The sequence below is a fragment of the Oncorhynchus kisutch genome, linkage group LG10 (assembly GCF_002021735.2).
Source record: "Oncorhynchus kisutch isolate 150728-3 linkage group LG10, Okis_V2, whole genome shotgun sequence".
Taxonomy (NCBI): domain Eukaryota; kingdom Metazoa; phylum Chordata; class Actinopteri; order Salmoniformes; family Salmonidae; genus Oncorhynchus; species Oncorhynchus kisutch.
Genome location: NC_034183.2, coordinates 24,116,235 through 24,134,641, shown reverse-complemented (window position 1 = coordinate 24,134,641; position 18,407 = coordinate 24,116,235). Strand labels below are relative to the sequence as shown.

The window sequence follows — 18,407 nt, the reverse complement described above, 5'->3', positions numbered from 1 at the left end:
TCCACCCCTGACTGCATGTGCTGTTATAGAAATATAATTAATAATGTAGGCGTCCCTATTCAAGTCAATGATGGCATATGTGGAAGTGTACCCATAAGAGCAATGTTAAAAGTAAGGAGCAGGAAGTAAAAGCAGGAAGTGTACCTAGGGCTGTTATGTTGCCTGATTTACCATACTGGCGGTTACAAGTCATGAAGGCAGTCAAATTCCACGTTTCGTCACAGTAATTAGGCTTCTCCAAGCTCTGATGCTGCTGATGGTCATTAGTAACCTACCAAACTTGCTAACTGCCTGGTACTCAGCACTCTATTGTCCCTCTAATCACTCTGACCTCAACGCAAATGTAATCTAAAATCTAATCAAACACTTCATGAGAGCACATTAGCTCACGATGCGCAACATTTCTATAGGCTATGCAATTGTGTGAGAAAACAGTGATGGCCTCTATTCAAAAGTGGAGGATCCACTGCGAATGGAGGAAAAGCATCCTCCATTCGCACATTTTTTTTTCGGGCGCCCATTTAAGTGCATAGATGACATGTATTTTTTCCCACTGCCCCTATTTCGAGACAGGTCCATGATAATGGTCCATTCTGAATCAAAACAAATTTCACACATATATGATTTAGTATATGTTATGCCAAGATTAAATCAAGAATAGTCTGATGGGTGACAATATTGGCCTATCACGTGAATTATATATTATCACTTGTGAATGCTGCCCAGTGTAAGGCAAGAAACAATGCATACCCTTTTTTGTGACTTTTTCAAATCATAATCGCACACCTCATGTAGCCTAGTCCATAGATGTAGGCCTTTATGTTGTTATAAGTTTTGTATCACAACTGAAGCGGCCAAATAACTTCTTAAAATTAAGCACATTAATCCGCTTTACAACGGGCGTAGAGCCTAACTGGCAAACATATGCAGCGCATGAGTTTGAAGTTTGGGGAAGATAATTCTAACCATAAAAACTCACCTTTATATTGAAAGCATTACATGCATAATCGCATTTGCGGTCACTTTTGATAATGGTGTTTTCCCACTAATGGGTTTTCCTGCATTTGTGCTTATAGCCTACTGCCGTGTGACCATTGCTGTGCTTTTAATGTGAAGAAATAGCCTGATAGTTGAGCAACATTTTAAACTAAACGTTCTGATCTGTTTTTTGATGTTAGCGGTTGTATTCATTTGGGATCTATCGCAAATACTGTCCCAGACTATATTTGGAATAGTTATTTCTCGCACATAATAGAATAGGTCAACTTTTGTACTATGGGGATAGTATATTGACACAGGCTAGTGCTTTTGCTGTTCATTAGGCCTACTCATCTTGCTGACAAAATATCTTCAATATGCACCTCGGAATTGGATAAGGACGTGCAGTGAGCTCCTCGATGTGTCTGTTTTCACTTGTAGCTTGTGAGAAAGATCACGTGACCGAGAGCCATGTGAGTGAGAGGTGCTTCGGCGCAAGCAGCACGAAGGGAGAAGGGAATTCTAATTATTATATTCAGCCCAAGAGCCCAATGGCCACTGGCCGCAAAAGGTATGTTTTTTCAGAGGGCATTACAGCCACACAGCGGGGATGCCGCTGGAAAGTTCGAGGAATTATCAAGTGCTTGTCAAATTGGGACTGATGAAGTGTTGACTGAGACTGATGAAGTGTTGACTGAGACTGATGAAGTGTTGACTGAGACTGATGAAGTGTTGACTGAGACTGATGAAGTGTTGACTGAGACTGATGAAGTGTTGACTGAGACTGATGAAGTGTTGACTGAGACTGATTAAGTGTTGACTGAGACTGATGAAGTGTTGACTGAGACTGATGAAGTGTTGACTGAGACGGATGAAGTGTTGACTGAGACTGATGAAGTGTGTACAGCCTGTACAAGAAACAAAACCGAGCTCGTGCCTTTCATGCCACTTTTTTCAAATCATCATTAGAGTTGCATCATGCAGCTTTAGAATGTATACATTTTTTTTAACATATAGCCGACATTTGAATCACAACTAAAGTTACATTGATAACTCTAAATGAAGCATATAGGAGGACCTGTTTCTTTGTTCACCACTCAACACAGAATAAAATAAATAATGGATTTATTGTGAAGGTGTAGGCTGTATTACATTAAGTTATTAGACTTTTTCAAATGTAGGTGCTCCAAAGGTCTGCATCAGTGATTGTAGGCTGTGTGTGGAAGCCAGGAGATGCTAAATGTGTTGATGTTAATCACGGTCAATTACCGTGAGACTGGCAGTTATTTGCTCGACAATCACCGGCTGACAAAATTTGGTGACTGCCATAGCCAGACAAAAAATGTACCCATCAATATGTGCTGTGAGTTGTTGATTCAACTCAACTGACATTACAAAAAACCCATTCCATTGCATTTGCCACATCAGTTAACATAATTTGAATGAACATTATACATTACCATGGAAATGATTAGTATCACAGTACCAGGTATCATTGCGAGTGTACCCATGAGCTTACCAGTCAAATTGCCAGGTTTAGAGGTTCCAAGACCATTCTATTCATCGTTTGCTACAACACTTTGCTTACATCACGTTGTTAAGAGTCCATTTTATCGCAGAAACGGACTCAACCGCTCTTCAATCCCCCCCCCCCCAATTGTTTTTTAAACGGTTGTTATATTTTCATGATTGTCTTCATCATTACCATCGGTTACACGGTTAATGGTGCCATGGTAATGGTGCCAGCCCTAACCTTCTATGATTTCTGTCTTACAGTATATTAATGTATTCTGGATTCAACAAACGGAAGCTGATTTGAAAATAAGTCAATGACGGAGTTTGCTAGTATGTCTAAAGTGGCGCAGAGTTTCTGTTTTCTATCTTTCACTTTGGTCCAATGTAAGAGCTACCAGCCTCATTGTCATACTAGCGAAGTTGTTTATATCACACAGTTGTTCTCATCAGTGTTCTACGGAGGAAGCTATTTTATGCATGCTTGCATCATATTAATTGTTATATGAACCAGTAACATTCATGTGAACTGGAGGAGGACAAAATAAACACTGTGTTCCTCTCTGTGATACGCAGCCATTAATTCCTGATGCTCATCACTCATCACTAACAATCAGTTCCAGCAACAAAACAACAATTCAAACCATGTATTGCCTGTCAATAAAACAGCATTGGTTTTGACTGTGAACTCAATCTGAATATATATTTTAGTATCAACAAATAGATGAGGGTAAACTGAGTGAAACAGTGCATTTTTTATTTCCTCCCTGTCAGACCAATAAGTTAGCTGTGTGTCACACAGAGGATTGGAGAGATTCCACACACGCCTGTCTCAAACACAAGTTTCACACGCTCTCTGCTCTCAGATGCACAGCGATGTGTTTCAGGGCCTACTATGCCGTAGCAGACATCAAGTAGGATGAATATTTCATACACTACATTTGCTTTTTGTTTTGTTGCATTGTCAGAATCATTTGCATCAGTTGACCTATAGTGGTAAAACTAAGGGAAGGTGACTGCATTGATTTGTACAGGGATCATCGTTGTCCTTGGTCAATCCTTACAGATGGTGATATACGCTGTATCTTACCATAGTGTGCCATGACACAGCCAGACCCAAAAGAGTGGGGATAACACAAAGACCAGTGTTATCACCATAGGACCAAATGGAAAACCAAAACGTGAAGAAAATCTTTGAAGAAGATGGTTCTTGTATTACAGTGCAGTAAGCATTTACTGTCTGGAGAATATGAACAGATGATTGTCTCAGTATGTAAAAAGTTTCTCTCTTATCAGGAACCAAATCACAAGCACATTCAATTCCTGTTCCTGCATGAAAGCCATTTATTTTCTGCCATTATGAATACAAATGCATTCATTTTCCTAAAGAAATGCAGCCAGCGCAGAAAATTATCCAGTAAAATGGGCAACTGACGAGGAACCTATTTCTGCCTTGGCGGCGCCTGATCAGTCATTTAGGCCAGTGAGAGCTTCCTGTTAATCAGTCCCTCTCTGTGTGCTGATGGCCAGAATCACTAACACGTTCCTAATGTATTCCATTAAAAGTTGTCATTCAATGTGCTCCCAGGTCCACAAGAAAATTACCAGCTCTCTCCAAGGGTGTATGTTTATTTATTTTATTACAGGCAGATGCATGCATTTTGACTGAGGATTTTCATCTTAATAGCGGTCTTTAAAAATATACACAAGAATCTGTCGGAGAATCCTCTGTCAACTCCTCAAACATACCCTGTCCTTCACTTTAATAATTACATACAGCTTCTCCCTTCCCAGAGAAAGATGGAACCTACTACCGCTCAATAAAACTCATTTTATGTCTCTCTCTAGCTTGGTCGTTAGCCTGAGAGAAAGTTGAGGGGGTGATGTGCCAGTGAGGGGATGTTTGGGCTCTAGCGATGTGCATGTAGGTTTGCCTTCAATAAAAGATTAACCTGCAGGTCCCTGGTGTATTACATGCACAGCAGGAATGCGTAGGGAGCAGGGTAAACAATCTGAGGTGGCACTTCACTGAGCTGAAGTCAGCGGGCCTGACAGAAGAGCGCAGAGTGGCTGGGCTGGCTGGTACCTCATGCCGCTCTTGCTTCATCAAAGCTGACAGCACCCGGTCCGGAGAAAGGAGAAGCCTGTCTCTTACAACGCTGAGGCTTAGGAAGCTCACCTCACCTTGTCCACAAAGACATCCTCCTTCCCTTTGAACTGCCGTGTAAAGGAATTTCACATTCTGTACTTGAAAAATTGACAGTAAACTGAAAGGGCAGGAGGGTGAGGTCTAGACGCATTATTGTCCTGTATGTGGTGTTTGAGAATGTAGTGTTTTAATGGTGTTCTGGTCAAATGTCTGAATGGGGATGTTGGGAAATGGACAAGAGAGGGCTCATGGCACGTATCCAAAGTGTTGATCAGCGCTCCTACTCGGAGACTCTTTGTGGATAGGGGCCCTAGGGCTTCAGAAACAGTCCTCCCTGAAACCTAGGGAGGACTGTTTCTGAAGTCAGTTAATGATGCCAACTGGTTTGCATGCAGCCTCCTGGCATTCCCTCTACTGAGAGGGAGAAGCGCTTTGTTAGTCTAAAAGTTTGAACGTTAAAATTGCACCCATGGGAGCACAACACAGACATGCACCGCAGGAGGCAAATATTTATAACATATTTTGTTTTCCTAAGTCATACGAGACCTTGTACGGTAGAAAATAACTTTCAACGTTAACAGAAATGGCCTCACTTTCCCATTTAGGCCAGTGAGAGCCTCCTGTTAATCATGTCTCCTTTTACTCTCTCCAATATAAACTATTAGGTCTCCCTGTCTACTGTGATCACACATATGGGAAAAATAGATGAAAAATGAGTGTAGTGTGGTTTCCAGGTGCTATTCTTGTATATACTACATATTACTTTCCTGCCAGTTCCGACCCATTATTGTAAAAGATGGCCCTGTACTTCCACCAGCCTGAGCCACAGTCTAGCCTGGCTGCATCTCATTGTCAAGAGCGGATGTTGCTCTTCAACACTGGCCCTTTTTAATGAGATTATCAAGGAAGTAGTGTCACTAAGTAGGATCTAAAATGAAAGCCATTATCTGACATTATCTAAGAGCAGCCTCCCCCATTCCATCTGCTATGCCACCCACACAGCCACTGGTCTGGGATTAGAGGCATGACTAGCTGGAAAACACCTCTGTGCCACGTGGAGCTGGGCTTTGCCACTCACCAGCCAGCTCCAGCCCCAGCCTCCTGCTCTGTGGTAACCAGCTGGAGTCCTGTCCAGGATCATAGGACTCCGGAACCATGCCATCCCACCCTGCACCACATCCCGCCCACCAGGCCCTTCTTTACACTTGCCTCTGTGTGCCATTCCCCCAATCTTCCTATGGCCTGTGTGTGTCATCGTACCTGTGATCTTGTCACGAACCAGCTTGCAGGACTCGATCTCTCCAATGCTGCCGAACAGGCTGCGGAATTCCTCCTGGGTCATGTTCTGGGGCAGGTAGTTGACGATGAGGTTGGTCTTGCTGTCGTCGGTGGGGCCACCAGTCTGCATGGGTGAAGGGCAGCTGCGGCTGTTGCAGGACGGCCCGTTGGCCGTGGTGCCGTTGGGGCCGTTCGTCACCTGAGGCTCCATGTTGCTGATTATCTGAGAAAGGGAAGGGTCAGGGAAGAAGAAGACTCAAAGAGGAGGTAGGAGATAGGGCTTCTCAATCTGAGAACCAGAATTCATTATTGTACTTCGCATTTAATCTACATTCCAGGCCATCAAAACTCAAAGACAAAAGAAAGACAATGTTTGACTCAGTATGAGACCATAAAATAAACACAATACAGTACGCATGCAACTTAAACAGCTAAATATTCATGCAGACATGACTGTTAGAGACATATGAGTGATCTTTTTTTAGTTCCTTTCTGTGCTTTGATTTCTGGTGCAGTTAGAGAGGGGTAACAATTTGAGCCCTTCAGCAGGGCACTGCTGTCTGTCACATGGAACAATAGTCTTTGCGGATGGTTTTGCAGTGCGCTTTAAGAGCAGGTATTTGAAGTAGAGCTTGCTGGCCCCTGAGGGAGGAGGCAGTGAAAAGAAGGCAGTCTGCTGTGCTAATCTACCGACAAACACTTACTTCCATATCCCTAGACTGCCACCAAATGTATTCCGCCATTAGCATTAAATGTGTGTGTTTATTTAATTATTTGATTCTCAGTTACAGTCAGTTGATTTCCATCATCCACTTACAAAGAAAAGCTGAGCCTAAGAGGTTTATGGAAGGTGTGTGTGTGTGTGTGTGTGTGGCGTGTTTGTGTTTGGAGATGTGGGGTGACAGGATAGGGACTTCAGGGTGCCTGCTATTCAAAGCATCATCCCCACATAGGGGTGAAAACACCCCAAACAAGGTCTTCTGGTGTGTACATCAGACTTTTCCGTGTTTTACTGAATGTCTGTACCAGACAGAGGCACTGGGGGGTGGCTGTGTAGCCTATGAGTTATATATGTCAATGTCTGACTTGAAAAAAATGATACAAAATCATTAACAAAGACCTTGGAAAAAACAGGTCAACATTTCCAGAGGAAAACCCAATTAACTACCGGAATTATAAAGCTCACTTCTGAAATGACTGACTGTGGTTCATTTGGTATCATTTAAATAAAGATCTAAAATATGAAGAAAATAGGTTACGTGTTCCTACTGATTCAATCAAAAGTGCCAAATCATAGAGCAGGAGAAAAGGAAACATCTTAGCAGAGGTTTGGGCATATTTATTTATAACTATTCAAAAATACATTGTCTACACTTCAAAGTTAGGCCCTCTCTATTTAAAACCAGCACATTTAGCAAGGTTAGCAAAAATGTAACACATCATAAACCTCTTTATTTCCCATCTGACTTACTGTAAGTTAATGTTTGGATAGCAATGAAGTTGCTGAAAACTGGTCTAAAAACTAAAATAGACAATATTTTATCACAATATTCAGAACAATCATTATCAGTCACATAGACCGCAACTTTGTAGTTTTCTCCATTGGTTTTCTAAAACTGTCCTCAGAACTGAGACATATCTACAGTGGAGGATGGTATATCATAAATGTCAGACTTGAATGTGAATTGTCTCAGCAGCTTCTTATTCCACACAGTGGAACAACACACAAGACAATGCCTGGAGCCGACAGCAGAATACAAACAGAAAACTGCCTGTTTAAAAGCTCTCAATATCTATTTTGCATGCAAATTGTGCTTTTGACAGTATCCTCACCACTCCAACAAAGAGGGAGCATGGTGACAGCGACGAAGGAGGAATAAAGTACCTAGCAGTAACAAAGTTGATTGGGGGGCCTTATTAAATCTGTTGACACGTCCTGCTGAGCTCTATTCTGTCAAAAATACTTTCAACTCCATGGGACGTGTTCTTTGAGTTTTCACCAGAAGAATCAACAAAATGGCTACCTTTAATCACCCAAGACCTGCCGATTCAGATTGACCAATTATAATTTCTACCCCCTGCCACCGGCACTACCCGTGCTCAGCTGTCCATTGTACCTCATTGGCTAGGTATCTATGCTCTCCCACAGAGTAGCCCAGTGCTGAGGAAGGCAGTATCTCTTTGAGTTCCTTCCTAGCTGAGGCACAACAGCACACAGGCAAAGCCTTCAGAGCAGCTCTAGTGTCAGCCTGAGGACGGGGCCAACTGATTCAACAGAACAATATCTAGCTATCTAACACTAGCTTCAGATTACAGCATGTTTCCCCTGCCCGGGCGGAAATGCTGGATTTACAGCCTCCATTAATGCAGCTGGGCATGGTGTGTGGGAGGGACCTGCTTCTTCTGGACTTAAATGGAGGCCTTAATGGGTTCCGAGTGGAGGAAATAAATATGGGTTCACGAATCTAATGTGTGTGAGTCATGCAAGGAGTGAGTAAGGCAGTGTCTCTGGAGGCTGTGTGTCTGTGGGGAGGAGGACAGGGGAGATAGAGGTCCATTAGAAGAGGTTTTAAAGTTCACCCCCTGGATGAATGAGTTGACAAAAAAACAACGATTACTTTCATTAAATGTAATTGGTTTGATGTGTTTTTTGATATTTTATTTATATTTGACATAAGATTGTATTGACGTGGCTATGAAACAGTAGCTCACGTTGGGAGCAAGGGAAGAAGTGATTTGTAAGGCTAAAATATTTTCCTCATACCAGACATCACAGCTTGACAAAATGCATAATTTCTTCCAATACCTATACTGTCTTCATTATTCAATAAATAACACAACAGATACAAGAATAACATTAGGATGCATATTTTAGAGCATTTATATTGAACAGATAAAACATGTAAATGGTAAAAAATGTAAATGTTAAGGTTGATGAAAAGTTAAAGTATAACTTTTTTGTAAACATCATAAAGTAAACACGAAGCTACATTTCCTCTGTCTTTTTCCCCCCATTCAGAGTAAATGAATCAGCATCCTCACACCACACAGTACATTAGGTTGGCAGAAAAAGTAGCTGGCACTCTAGCCTTCCCTCTCAGCTGTCCGGCATCAGGGCCCCTCCCCTCTGGCCCGGCAGACTGACAGCCCTGCTCCTTCAGCAGCACTGTCATCACCATTGGTAATGTTGGGTAAAAGGCAATTTGTGGCGGTCTCCTTACCATCTTTGGCTGTGTCAGCAATCCCTTCTCTGCCCAGCCCTGTAGCTGTGGGAGTTCTGCCTGACGCCACTGTGTCTCTGTCGATCCCTAGGAGGTGTCAGGGTCAAGATTTAACATGCTTGTTTTTCTACAGAAGCCTTACGGTCACCAGCCACACTAAAACACACAGGCGGCTTGGCTTTCCTTCTAGGTAGGGGTTGATTATTCTAGAGGATTACTGCTTAATGAGACTGTTTGGAAACAGGCATAATTCAGATAGGGGACAATTACTGTAATGTTGGTGTTGAGTATGAAGTGGTTGACTTAGGGAGAGGAGGGTGGAGCTGACGTGGGAACTACGGTGCCCTCTGTAGTGGTAATGATGTGGGTATCCCTCTCACTCCTGGGGAGTAAAAAAGGCCCTTGACAAAGACAGCTCCTCAAATGAGCCACGGGCTGCAGGCAGCAGCAGGCAACAGCAGGCAGCAGCTGAGGATGTAACGCCGGTAGGTAAAACAGCCCATTTAGGAGGAGAGGAGAGGACTTTGAGGCTGACCTCTGGCTTCATTTACTCTCTCAGAAAGTGGGATGAGAAGGTAGAGGAATGCAACAGGAGGTATCCAGTCAGGGCAGGGTGGTGGAGGAGACACTTCATCCTCTAGGAGGAAGAGGGAGGGTATGGACTGTCAGCTGGAGAGGGGAATGGAGAGGGGAATGGAGAGAGGGGAATGGGGAGAGGGGAATGGAGAGAGGGGAAATGGGGAGAGGGGATTGGATAGAATGGAATGGGGAGATGGAATGGAGAGAGGGGAATGGGGAGAGGGGAATGGAGAGAGGGGAAATGGGGAGAGGGAAATGGGGAGAGGGAAATGGGGAGAGGGGAATGGGGAGAGGGGAATGGAGAGAGGGGAATGGGGAGAGGGGAATGGAGAGAGGGTAATGGAGAGAGGGGAATAAGGATAGGGGAATGGAGAGAGGGGAATGGGGAGATGGAATGGAGAGAGGGGAATGGAGAGAGGGGAATGGGGAGATGGAATGGAGAGAGGGAATGGAGAGAGGGGAATAAGGATAGGGGAATGGGGAGAGGGGAATGGAGAGAGGGGAAATGGGGAGAGGGGAATGGAGAGAGGAGAATGGAGAGAGGGGAATGGAGAGAGGGGAAATGGGGAGAGGGGAATGGAGAAGAGGGGAATTGAGAGAGGGGAATGGGGAGATGGAATGGAGAGAGGGGAATAAGGATAGGGGAATGGGGAGAGGGGAATGGAGAGAGGGGAAATGGGGAGAGGGGAATGGAGAGAGGGGAAATGGGGAGAGGGGAATGGAGAAGAGGGGAATGGGGAGATGGAATGGAGAGAGGGGAATGGAGAGAGGGGAAAGGAGAGAGGGAAATGGGGAATGGAGAGAGAGGAATGAGGAGAGGGAAATGGAGAGAGGGCAGCTTGTGTCTGCTGACAGGTCGGTGTGTGTTTGGATGTTTGGGTTGATAATTTGAGGAATATAAATTGAGCCAATTCATTATGGGTACCTTTCCTTTACCAGACGCCACCTCAGTTTTAGTTTAGGTGAAGACCGAAGGTTATAACAACAACGTCTTACAGCTTTAGAATATAAAGAAAACACACTGTATTACACATGATTCATCTATTGGGGGATTAATACTTATGTTAATATGCATTTTTGATGTATATTTTTCTAATAATTTTTCAATTTACAGTGATTCATAGGGAACAACAATCTGCCTGGGTCAACCAGAACCACCATATGCACAGGCTTTGTCATATAGAATACAGGTATATAACACAGACAGCTATTGTATCCAATAGAACCAGCAAGGCTGGACAGAGCATCAGACAGATGCCCCCAAGGCTTGGTTACCCAGTGACAATGAGAGGTCCCCCAATATGGTGGACCAATGTCCATTTTAAAGGACGTTTTTTTATAAATATCATTTAAACATTTGAAAGCTAACCTGGAAAAAGAGATGTTAGACAGAGGTGAAACATCAAAAGCATTTTTCACCCCATCTGTTATGGTTAGCTTTACATAGGCTAGTCTGAAAAGGAATGGTTTGCCGAAGCAAGCATAATATGCAGCATGTTCAAATGAGGTACCAAAATGTGGTGAAAAGCAGCAAGCAGGTGTAGGACTAAACATTTGCTATGGTTAAGATGACATTTCAGCAACCAATGTACTACCCACTGTACTGTGGGGTTGTGGGTAGTATTGCAGCAAAATGTAGTTTGTGTTCCTTTCTATTTGCATACTGTAGCTTCAATATTACTAACTCTACGCAAACAAAGATATCAATTCTAAATCCAATTTCCAAGCAAGTATAAACTTATTGAAATATTGAAATATTTTAGAGGAGATGAGATACACTGGTATGGTAGCTAGAATCTACATACTTTTGTTTTATAACCAGTACCTTAACAGATGTGCAGGCAAGTGTATCAGTACCAGCCTTTAATAACGATTCTCTCCCTCTTTCTAAGTCTGTCTGCCTCTCTCCAGTACGAACACACACACACACACACACACACACACACACACACACACACACACACACACACACACACACACACACTTCCTGATAACATCTCAAATAATATTTGAATAAAGGGACAGTGCAATTACGTTTTTAAAAAAACATAGAGATGAGAAAATCGGTCATGGGTACAATTTCAATTATTCAGAGAATACATTTCGGTTGTGCGCAGCAGTCATTAGACAGACTTATTGTATAATCAATATTCTCTGTAGTGTGCCATAAATATTTGACTCCCTGTAAGCGTTCCCTCCCTCCTTGAACTCCTGAGGTTAGCGGTGTGTGTCTGGTATGGCAGTCATGTAGGACATGCCATAACTGCCTGCAGAGAGGACATTATCTCCCTCCGCAGCCTGCATCCTCGAGCAAATCTCACATGACCAGACGCCTCTCCTATGACACGGTGACACCGTAAAAACTGCCGCTTTGCTGCCAGCCAGAACTCCCTGCCCAAACGAGCTTCGACAATCAATTTCCCGTGGCTTTGCTGGGATGGATGCAGAGACGAGACACTGCAGTTTATCACAATGCGGCAGTAGTATCATTTAACTGATAGCGCCTGACACAAAATGGAGGTCAGATGGATGGTTGTTTGTGATTTCAATGTCTCGCCACATCCCAGCCTTATGCGCTCTGCCGGTACAGAGGATGATCTGATGACCCCAACAGGATATTATACACTGAATCCTCAGACTATCGGTAAAATGATCCTTTCAGATTTCCTGTTTACTGGGAAATATTCAACCATGAAACATGGATGAAATCCAATCTGTCAGCTAAATGTTTTCAATAAATGGGTTGTTCATAGTACAGTATTCTGTAAACCTGTCCTCTAACAAGCACATTCTAATACAGTGGATGGACATAGAGTGTCCTCCATCCATTGAAATGGTAATTCCATGGCTCCAAGGAGAGGGTAGGTCACAAACCCAACCCTGTAAACCACAGCATGCCCCAACTCACTCAAAGTGTTTCAGAGTAAGAGGGTACTTGAGTTATCAAACCCATTCAGACAAAGGGATTTATACGATTGTTGTATATTAACTCCTGGTCAGTGAAGTTCCCTCCATGCTATCGATACGTTATTTTTCCATCTTTTTCTGGTTGCCTCTCCACCTCCATCAGACACATCTTGACTTCACCACATCCTGCAGGTCAGACGGAAGCTAGGCTGGATCAATCAGGAAAGTAATCTGGGACACCTCGCCCGCCTGCCTCCACCAACATCGATCCGCATCTACTTTGCCAAATAGATTTTTTTCTCCTCTTCTCTATGTGACTCAGAATAATACATGTTTAGGTGCTGTATGCACGGAATTTTTCATTTAACTTTGCTTGACTTTTCCCTTTATGACGTCCACTGTTTCATAGGATCGATGGAACCTTCCCAGAACCCCCAGCATGCCTCAACCCCCTCAAAGTGCACTCCACGCTTCCTAGGGTCAAAGGTCAGGAGATGAGAAGGCAGCCCGTCACTTTTAATTGCAGATGCGGAGGTGAGCCTCAAAATCCAGCTCTTTAAATATCTACTCTTATCTCAGACTACTTTGGAGACATCAGTCCTACATTTGGATGAATTCCCTATTTTATTGTCCAACTGTAGATTCTTATATAAATCCCAGAATATATCCTCAAAACAAACGTAAACTATTCACTGGTTATACAATAAATATGTTGTGAGTGTATCCAAGGTCTGCTTTCTTGAAGGTCATAGTCTGACATTCTTTAACCGTGGGCTAAATCTCAGATAGACAGCTATCCTCGTCTCTGTCTGTGCAACTCCACTTCTTCTGGAAGCACCATGTGCAGCAAATGGACTCCTCACGCTAACTCACTGGCTGATGAAGCTTTCTGCTAGCACCTTAAATCACCCTCTCCTTCTCCCAACTCTGATGATAATGGAAAATACAATGTATCTTTTTTTCTCTTCTTTTTTAAAGCCAATGCCAATGCTAAAGCAGAAGTAAATGTCAGCCAGACTATGTTCAGGAAACGTACAATTTTAAACAAAATACCACTTAATAACCACTAGAAAGGAAAAGTTGGGAGAGCCTGAAACTTTTTCTTACACAACTGAATTGTAATTAGCCCTGAATTCGATCAAAATGTAATCTAGCTTCTCTGTAGTGCACTTTTTTCTTGATTGTTTTCATGGTATTGGAATAGTAAACTGTCTTAGTCAAGAAAATGAGCAGCCCGTGAATAGTGACCGTCGGGACCTACAGACTGCAGTCCCCTGCCACAGCCAATCCCAGGGTGGACTAAAGCCATTTGTACATTGGCTAAATCCTAACTCTGCACCAATGCATGGAAGCAGGAAATTGGTGAGCATCTTGATTCTGAGATGATACTTCAATTTATGTGGCTTCACTGACCTGTGCTATCCTTCCCCTCCCCTGCAGTAGTGTGAGAATTCCTGGCCACCTGCCTGGCAGCTTGGCCATACCCTGTACCTAGAACCCTGCATGTTTGGCCCCAGCCCTGGGACCAGGGGACTTTGGAGGTTCTGTCCATGAGCCAGCAAGGGGACAGACGATGTGATCTCTGCAGGCTGCCAAAGGCCTGCTGGAACTGAACACAGTGGTCCACTCAGAGGGCCTCACAGCCTCATCACTGACTAAACATCAATACTACATGCAGCGGACTAATCATACTGCTCATTTGAATGTTCCCTTAATAGGTTATTAAGTCTTCACGACAGATTATGTGATTTCATTTCAAATAGTTTAACTGAAGCAGATAGTAACTCGGAACACATATTCTAGAGAGAGAGAGAGAAAATGAGAGATTCTGTCAGTCTGTATCACCCCATGTCATCTTACCCCAGTCCTAAGGCTGATTCCCAATGACAGGGCCAATACACTGTCACCCCTCACAGCACACACGCACGGCACTCTATCACTCCTATATCCGTGATTGGACCCTCCTCTACACGAGTGGGATAGTTCTGAATTAAGGTGACATTGCCTTTGGAGGACAAGGAAAGCTACCTTTGACTACAGTACAATGCAACCTTGGTTTGTATTAGTTTGCATTTCAAGCGAAACCCCATTTTATTCTTGAGGTTGTTTTTAGCCAGTGTAGAAGCCATGTTCCACTGCATCAGCACCAGGTGTCGTGAGGACGTAGCTGGCAGGCAGCCATGTTCCTGATCAAGCATCCTCTCATTTCCTTGCTAACTAAGTAAGGTCTAAAATAGAAATAATATGTAAAAACCCCAGCCTAGTCGTAATTAAATATTTAAATGTTTTAGTTCAAATTAGAACAAACTAATGTACTTGGGACTCTAGTTCGTCAAACCTTTGAGCATGCCTAAAGACCTTTCCTTGATTGTACTTTTAATTAATGCCGATTTGAAGCTAGGATGAGTCATATTTGCTCAGATAAAACAGGTATTTAAAGATGTACAAATAGCCTGTAGGTAAAAGACCAGAAAAGAAGCTGCAGCAGGGCAAAGCCTGGTCACACACACACACACACACACACACACACACACACACACACACACACACACACACACACACACACACACACACACACACACACACACACACACACACACACACACACACACACACACACACACACACACACACACACACACTAAGGCCCAGCTTGAGCAGAGCAAGACTCCTCCTAATCTAATCTAATCACTGCCTCTGATCTCTTTATAACCTTTATTTAACTAGGCAAGTCAGTTAAGAACAAATTCTTATGTTACAATGACAGCCTACACCAGCCAAACCTTCCCCTAACTCAGACGACACTGGGCCAATTGTGCGCCGCCCTGTGGAACTCCGAACCACGGCCAGTTGTAATACAGCCCAGGATCAAACCAGGGTCTGTAGTGACACCTCTAGCACTGAGATTCAGTGCCTTAGACCGCTGTGCCACTCTGCTTTCCCATCCGCTGCTTCTCAGGCTGCCTGCCTGTGTGTGTCTCCAATGACCAGAATGTGAGACATTTAGAGACTGTTGAGACAGTTAATACATACTTTTTTTGAAGAGCAGGAGAGACATCGGATTCATTAGAATATCCTTGTATGACAGTATAATGTACATTTCTGTATTAGTATCCATTATTTTATGGATCTATCTATGTGCAATACATTTCCTCGTACTGGTACCTATCATTCAAGTAGTGCAAGCTCTATCATGCATCTAAACAGTAGTATTCAACTAAAACGGGTGAATCTGTGAAACTAACCCTCTAATTATTAGTAATACTAACTTGGAGCATATTAGGTCATTAGAAAATTGGAAACAGATTGAAATATTTTAGGTCCAATAAAAATCGACTCTGTGTAGATTGGAAAAGGGTTTGATCATAAATTAGCTTCTGCTGCAGCAAGAAGACAAAAAGCCTAAATGTATACTCACAGCTACAAGATTACCCCTCCTGCATATCAACTAAACCATCAAATGTGGCATGCATTCAAAATAGAAGATTAATCTCCTTCTGCCGTGGTACAGTGTAATTGAAAATGCCCACAGGAGACTATCTATGTTAATATAGTATGTGCAATGGAAAATTCTGAAACAGAGTTTTTTTTCTCAATAGCATGCCGGGGAGACTTGTATTTGGAAGATAGTAGATCACATCTATCTCTCCGGATCTCAACTTGCCGGTTCTATTTATTGCTTCCAATGTTTATCTGTCTTTATAGATATCTGCAGTACAATTCCTATTTCCATCTAGTTTGAGGAGAACATGTTACAGTTGATATGAAGGGAATAGGCATATACAGGATGAATCCCTTTCCTAAATGTCTGCTCTACTGGCGGTGATCAAATCGCATGGCCCTCATGCTTGCATCAGCTGTTGACGGAGATAGTAACATAAAGGTATGAGCCATATTCCTATTCATTCTTGAATACCTTTAGGTAGTAAAGCTCTCCACATGTCCTTAATAGGGAGTTAAGGAAGCTACTGGCAGTTCCACAGTCATGACCCCTTGTCAGTGGGTGCTCTGTCCTCTACTGGTCTGTTGAAAGGATGACCTTGAAGCATCCTTTAACATCACAGTACGAGGCCACTTTACTTGGCAACGTTGAACAATGAGACAGAGCAACTGCTAGAGACACCAAGCCTGCTGCTGCTTCTATCTTTTCTCCTTTTCCTGGGATGCAAAATGTAGATCAGAGGAGTGTGCAGTTTGTGCACAGTCTCAGGAGGAACTGCCACTCAAACCCAAATGTCTGTATGAATACCAAAACACACGGAATACAGAGGAGGATGAAGAAAGAGAACCGTAGAAATAAGGAAGTCGGGGTTCTACTTCCATCTTTGAATGAACCGAGATGTAGATAGGATATATGAATATATATTCCCTGATTTTCCTTTAGAATATTTACCCAGAAAAGCAGGAGCAAAAAAACAAGAACATGACCCCGTGTTTGCTACCGGGTTGTGTGCGCTAAGAATTTGCAGCTGATTATTGTCTGTCTGTGGCAATTTGAATTTCCGCCAAAGGAATTAGGCTTGTATTATTAAAGCATTTCCCCTCACAGCTGAATTCCTTCGCCTCTGTGGAAGCCTATTACATTTTTTAAGAAACCGTTTTCTTGATATTCATGTATGTTTAGTCTTCAAACAAAAGGCATTTTTAAGAACGAAGCCATATAATTGAGACAATGGTTCAGAGCGGCTTATTCAAATAGGCATTAGCTCATTACTTCTGGCTGTTTTGGGTATAGGCTAAGATATGTTGAAAAGGAGTAAAAACATTCACTAGAAAAATGTTTGTGTGTTCTTTGCTTTTACATGAGTATTATTAATAACGGCAAAACATTTATAGGGACACACTTATTTCACTGCTTTCAAACTCATAGTATTATCAATAAAACAAACGGCTTTTTTAAATCAATTATACACAAGCCACATTTATGGCATAAGTTGGAAGTAGAAATGCAAATCTACTTTACAAAGCAAATTTTCTACTTGCATACATATATATGTGACTTAAATCTCACTCCAACTGACTTATTATAGATCCCCTTCAGGGCGTAAATCATCTAAACATGTAATTATCCAACAGCCGTCACTTTGATTCAGATACTCCCATGTTAGTGACTACGCCTGACCAGAAGCAGGCAGGCAGCAGATAGATAGCATGAGACGATTGAGTGGACACAAACATGAGCGTGTCATTTCAGCTGGGAGTTGCATGTGAATGTCCATCTACAGCTGTGACTAATTACCCACGCTGCTCAGGGACTGGAGACTCAGTCCAAGTCCTCTCCGAGAGGCACCACGGCATGTCAACAGCAACAACACCATACCATCTCACACAAAACATTGGAGAGCTGCAGTGGTTTATGGGTGATTTGTCCACATCTGGCTATTCAACGGTTCTACGGTATGATTCAGTTGCTATGTAAGGGCGAGGCATGGGGTCAGTTATATTACTGTAATTAATGGTTAGATGCCTCTATGATAGGCATGGTACTGAACATTGATATTGTGTATTGACTACAGATGGGTAGAAAGAAACTGCCCTGTGGAGTAACAGAGAAGTATTCCACTGTCCGTTTCAGTCAGCCTCACTCCTCTCTTAATTTGACAAATAGTAACCTTTTACTGCAGTGGGCTAAATCATGGTCACACAGAGTGTTTATTGGTAGTCTTAAACAGCCCACTTTGAAACAAAAGTATACACCTCACACACACAGTTATGGGCTTAAAAAAAGAAGACTCCTGTACCATGTCAGATATAGAGTTGAAATGTAGTCAATTTTGTGTTTG

General features: G+C 42.8%; 1 protein-coding gene across 9 annotated transcripts in view; it reads right to left on the bottom strand.

Moving 5' to 3' along the window:
* The window catches only part of LOC109897492 (ELAV-like protein 4), an 82,701-nt gene that overhangs the window by 42,691 nt on the left and 21,603 nt on the right, over positions 1-18,407 (bottom strand). For all 9 annotated transcript variants that reach the window (XM_020491989.2, XM_031833351.1, XM_020491988.2 and 6 more), the window contains 2 exons: positions 9,139-9,225; positions 5,900-6,140 (listed from right to left, as the gene is read on the bottom strand). In XM_020491989.2, the coding sequence (XP_020347578.1) occupies positions 5,900-6,140; positions 9,139-9,225 (328 nt within the window). The remainder of the gene's footprint in view (positions 1-5,899; positions 6,141-9,138; positions 9,226-18,407) is intronic.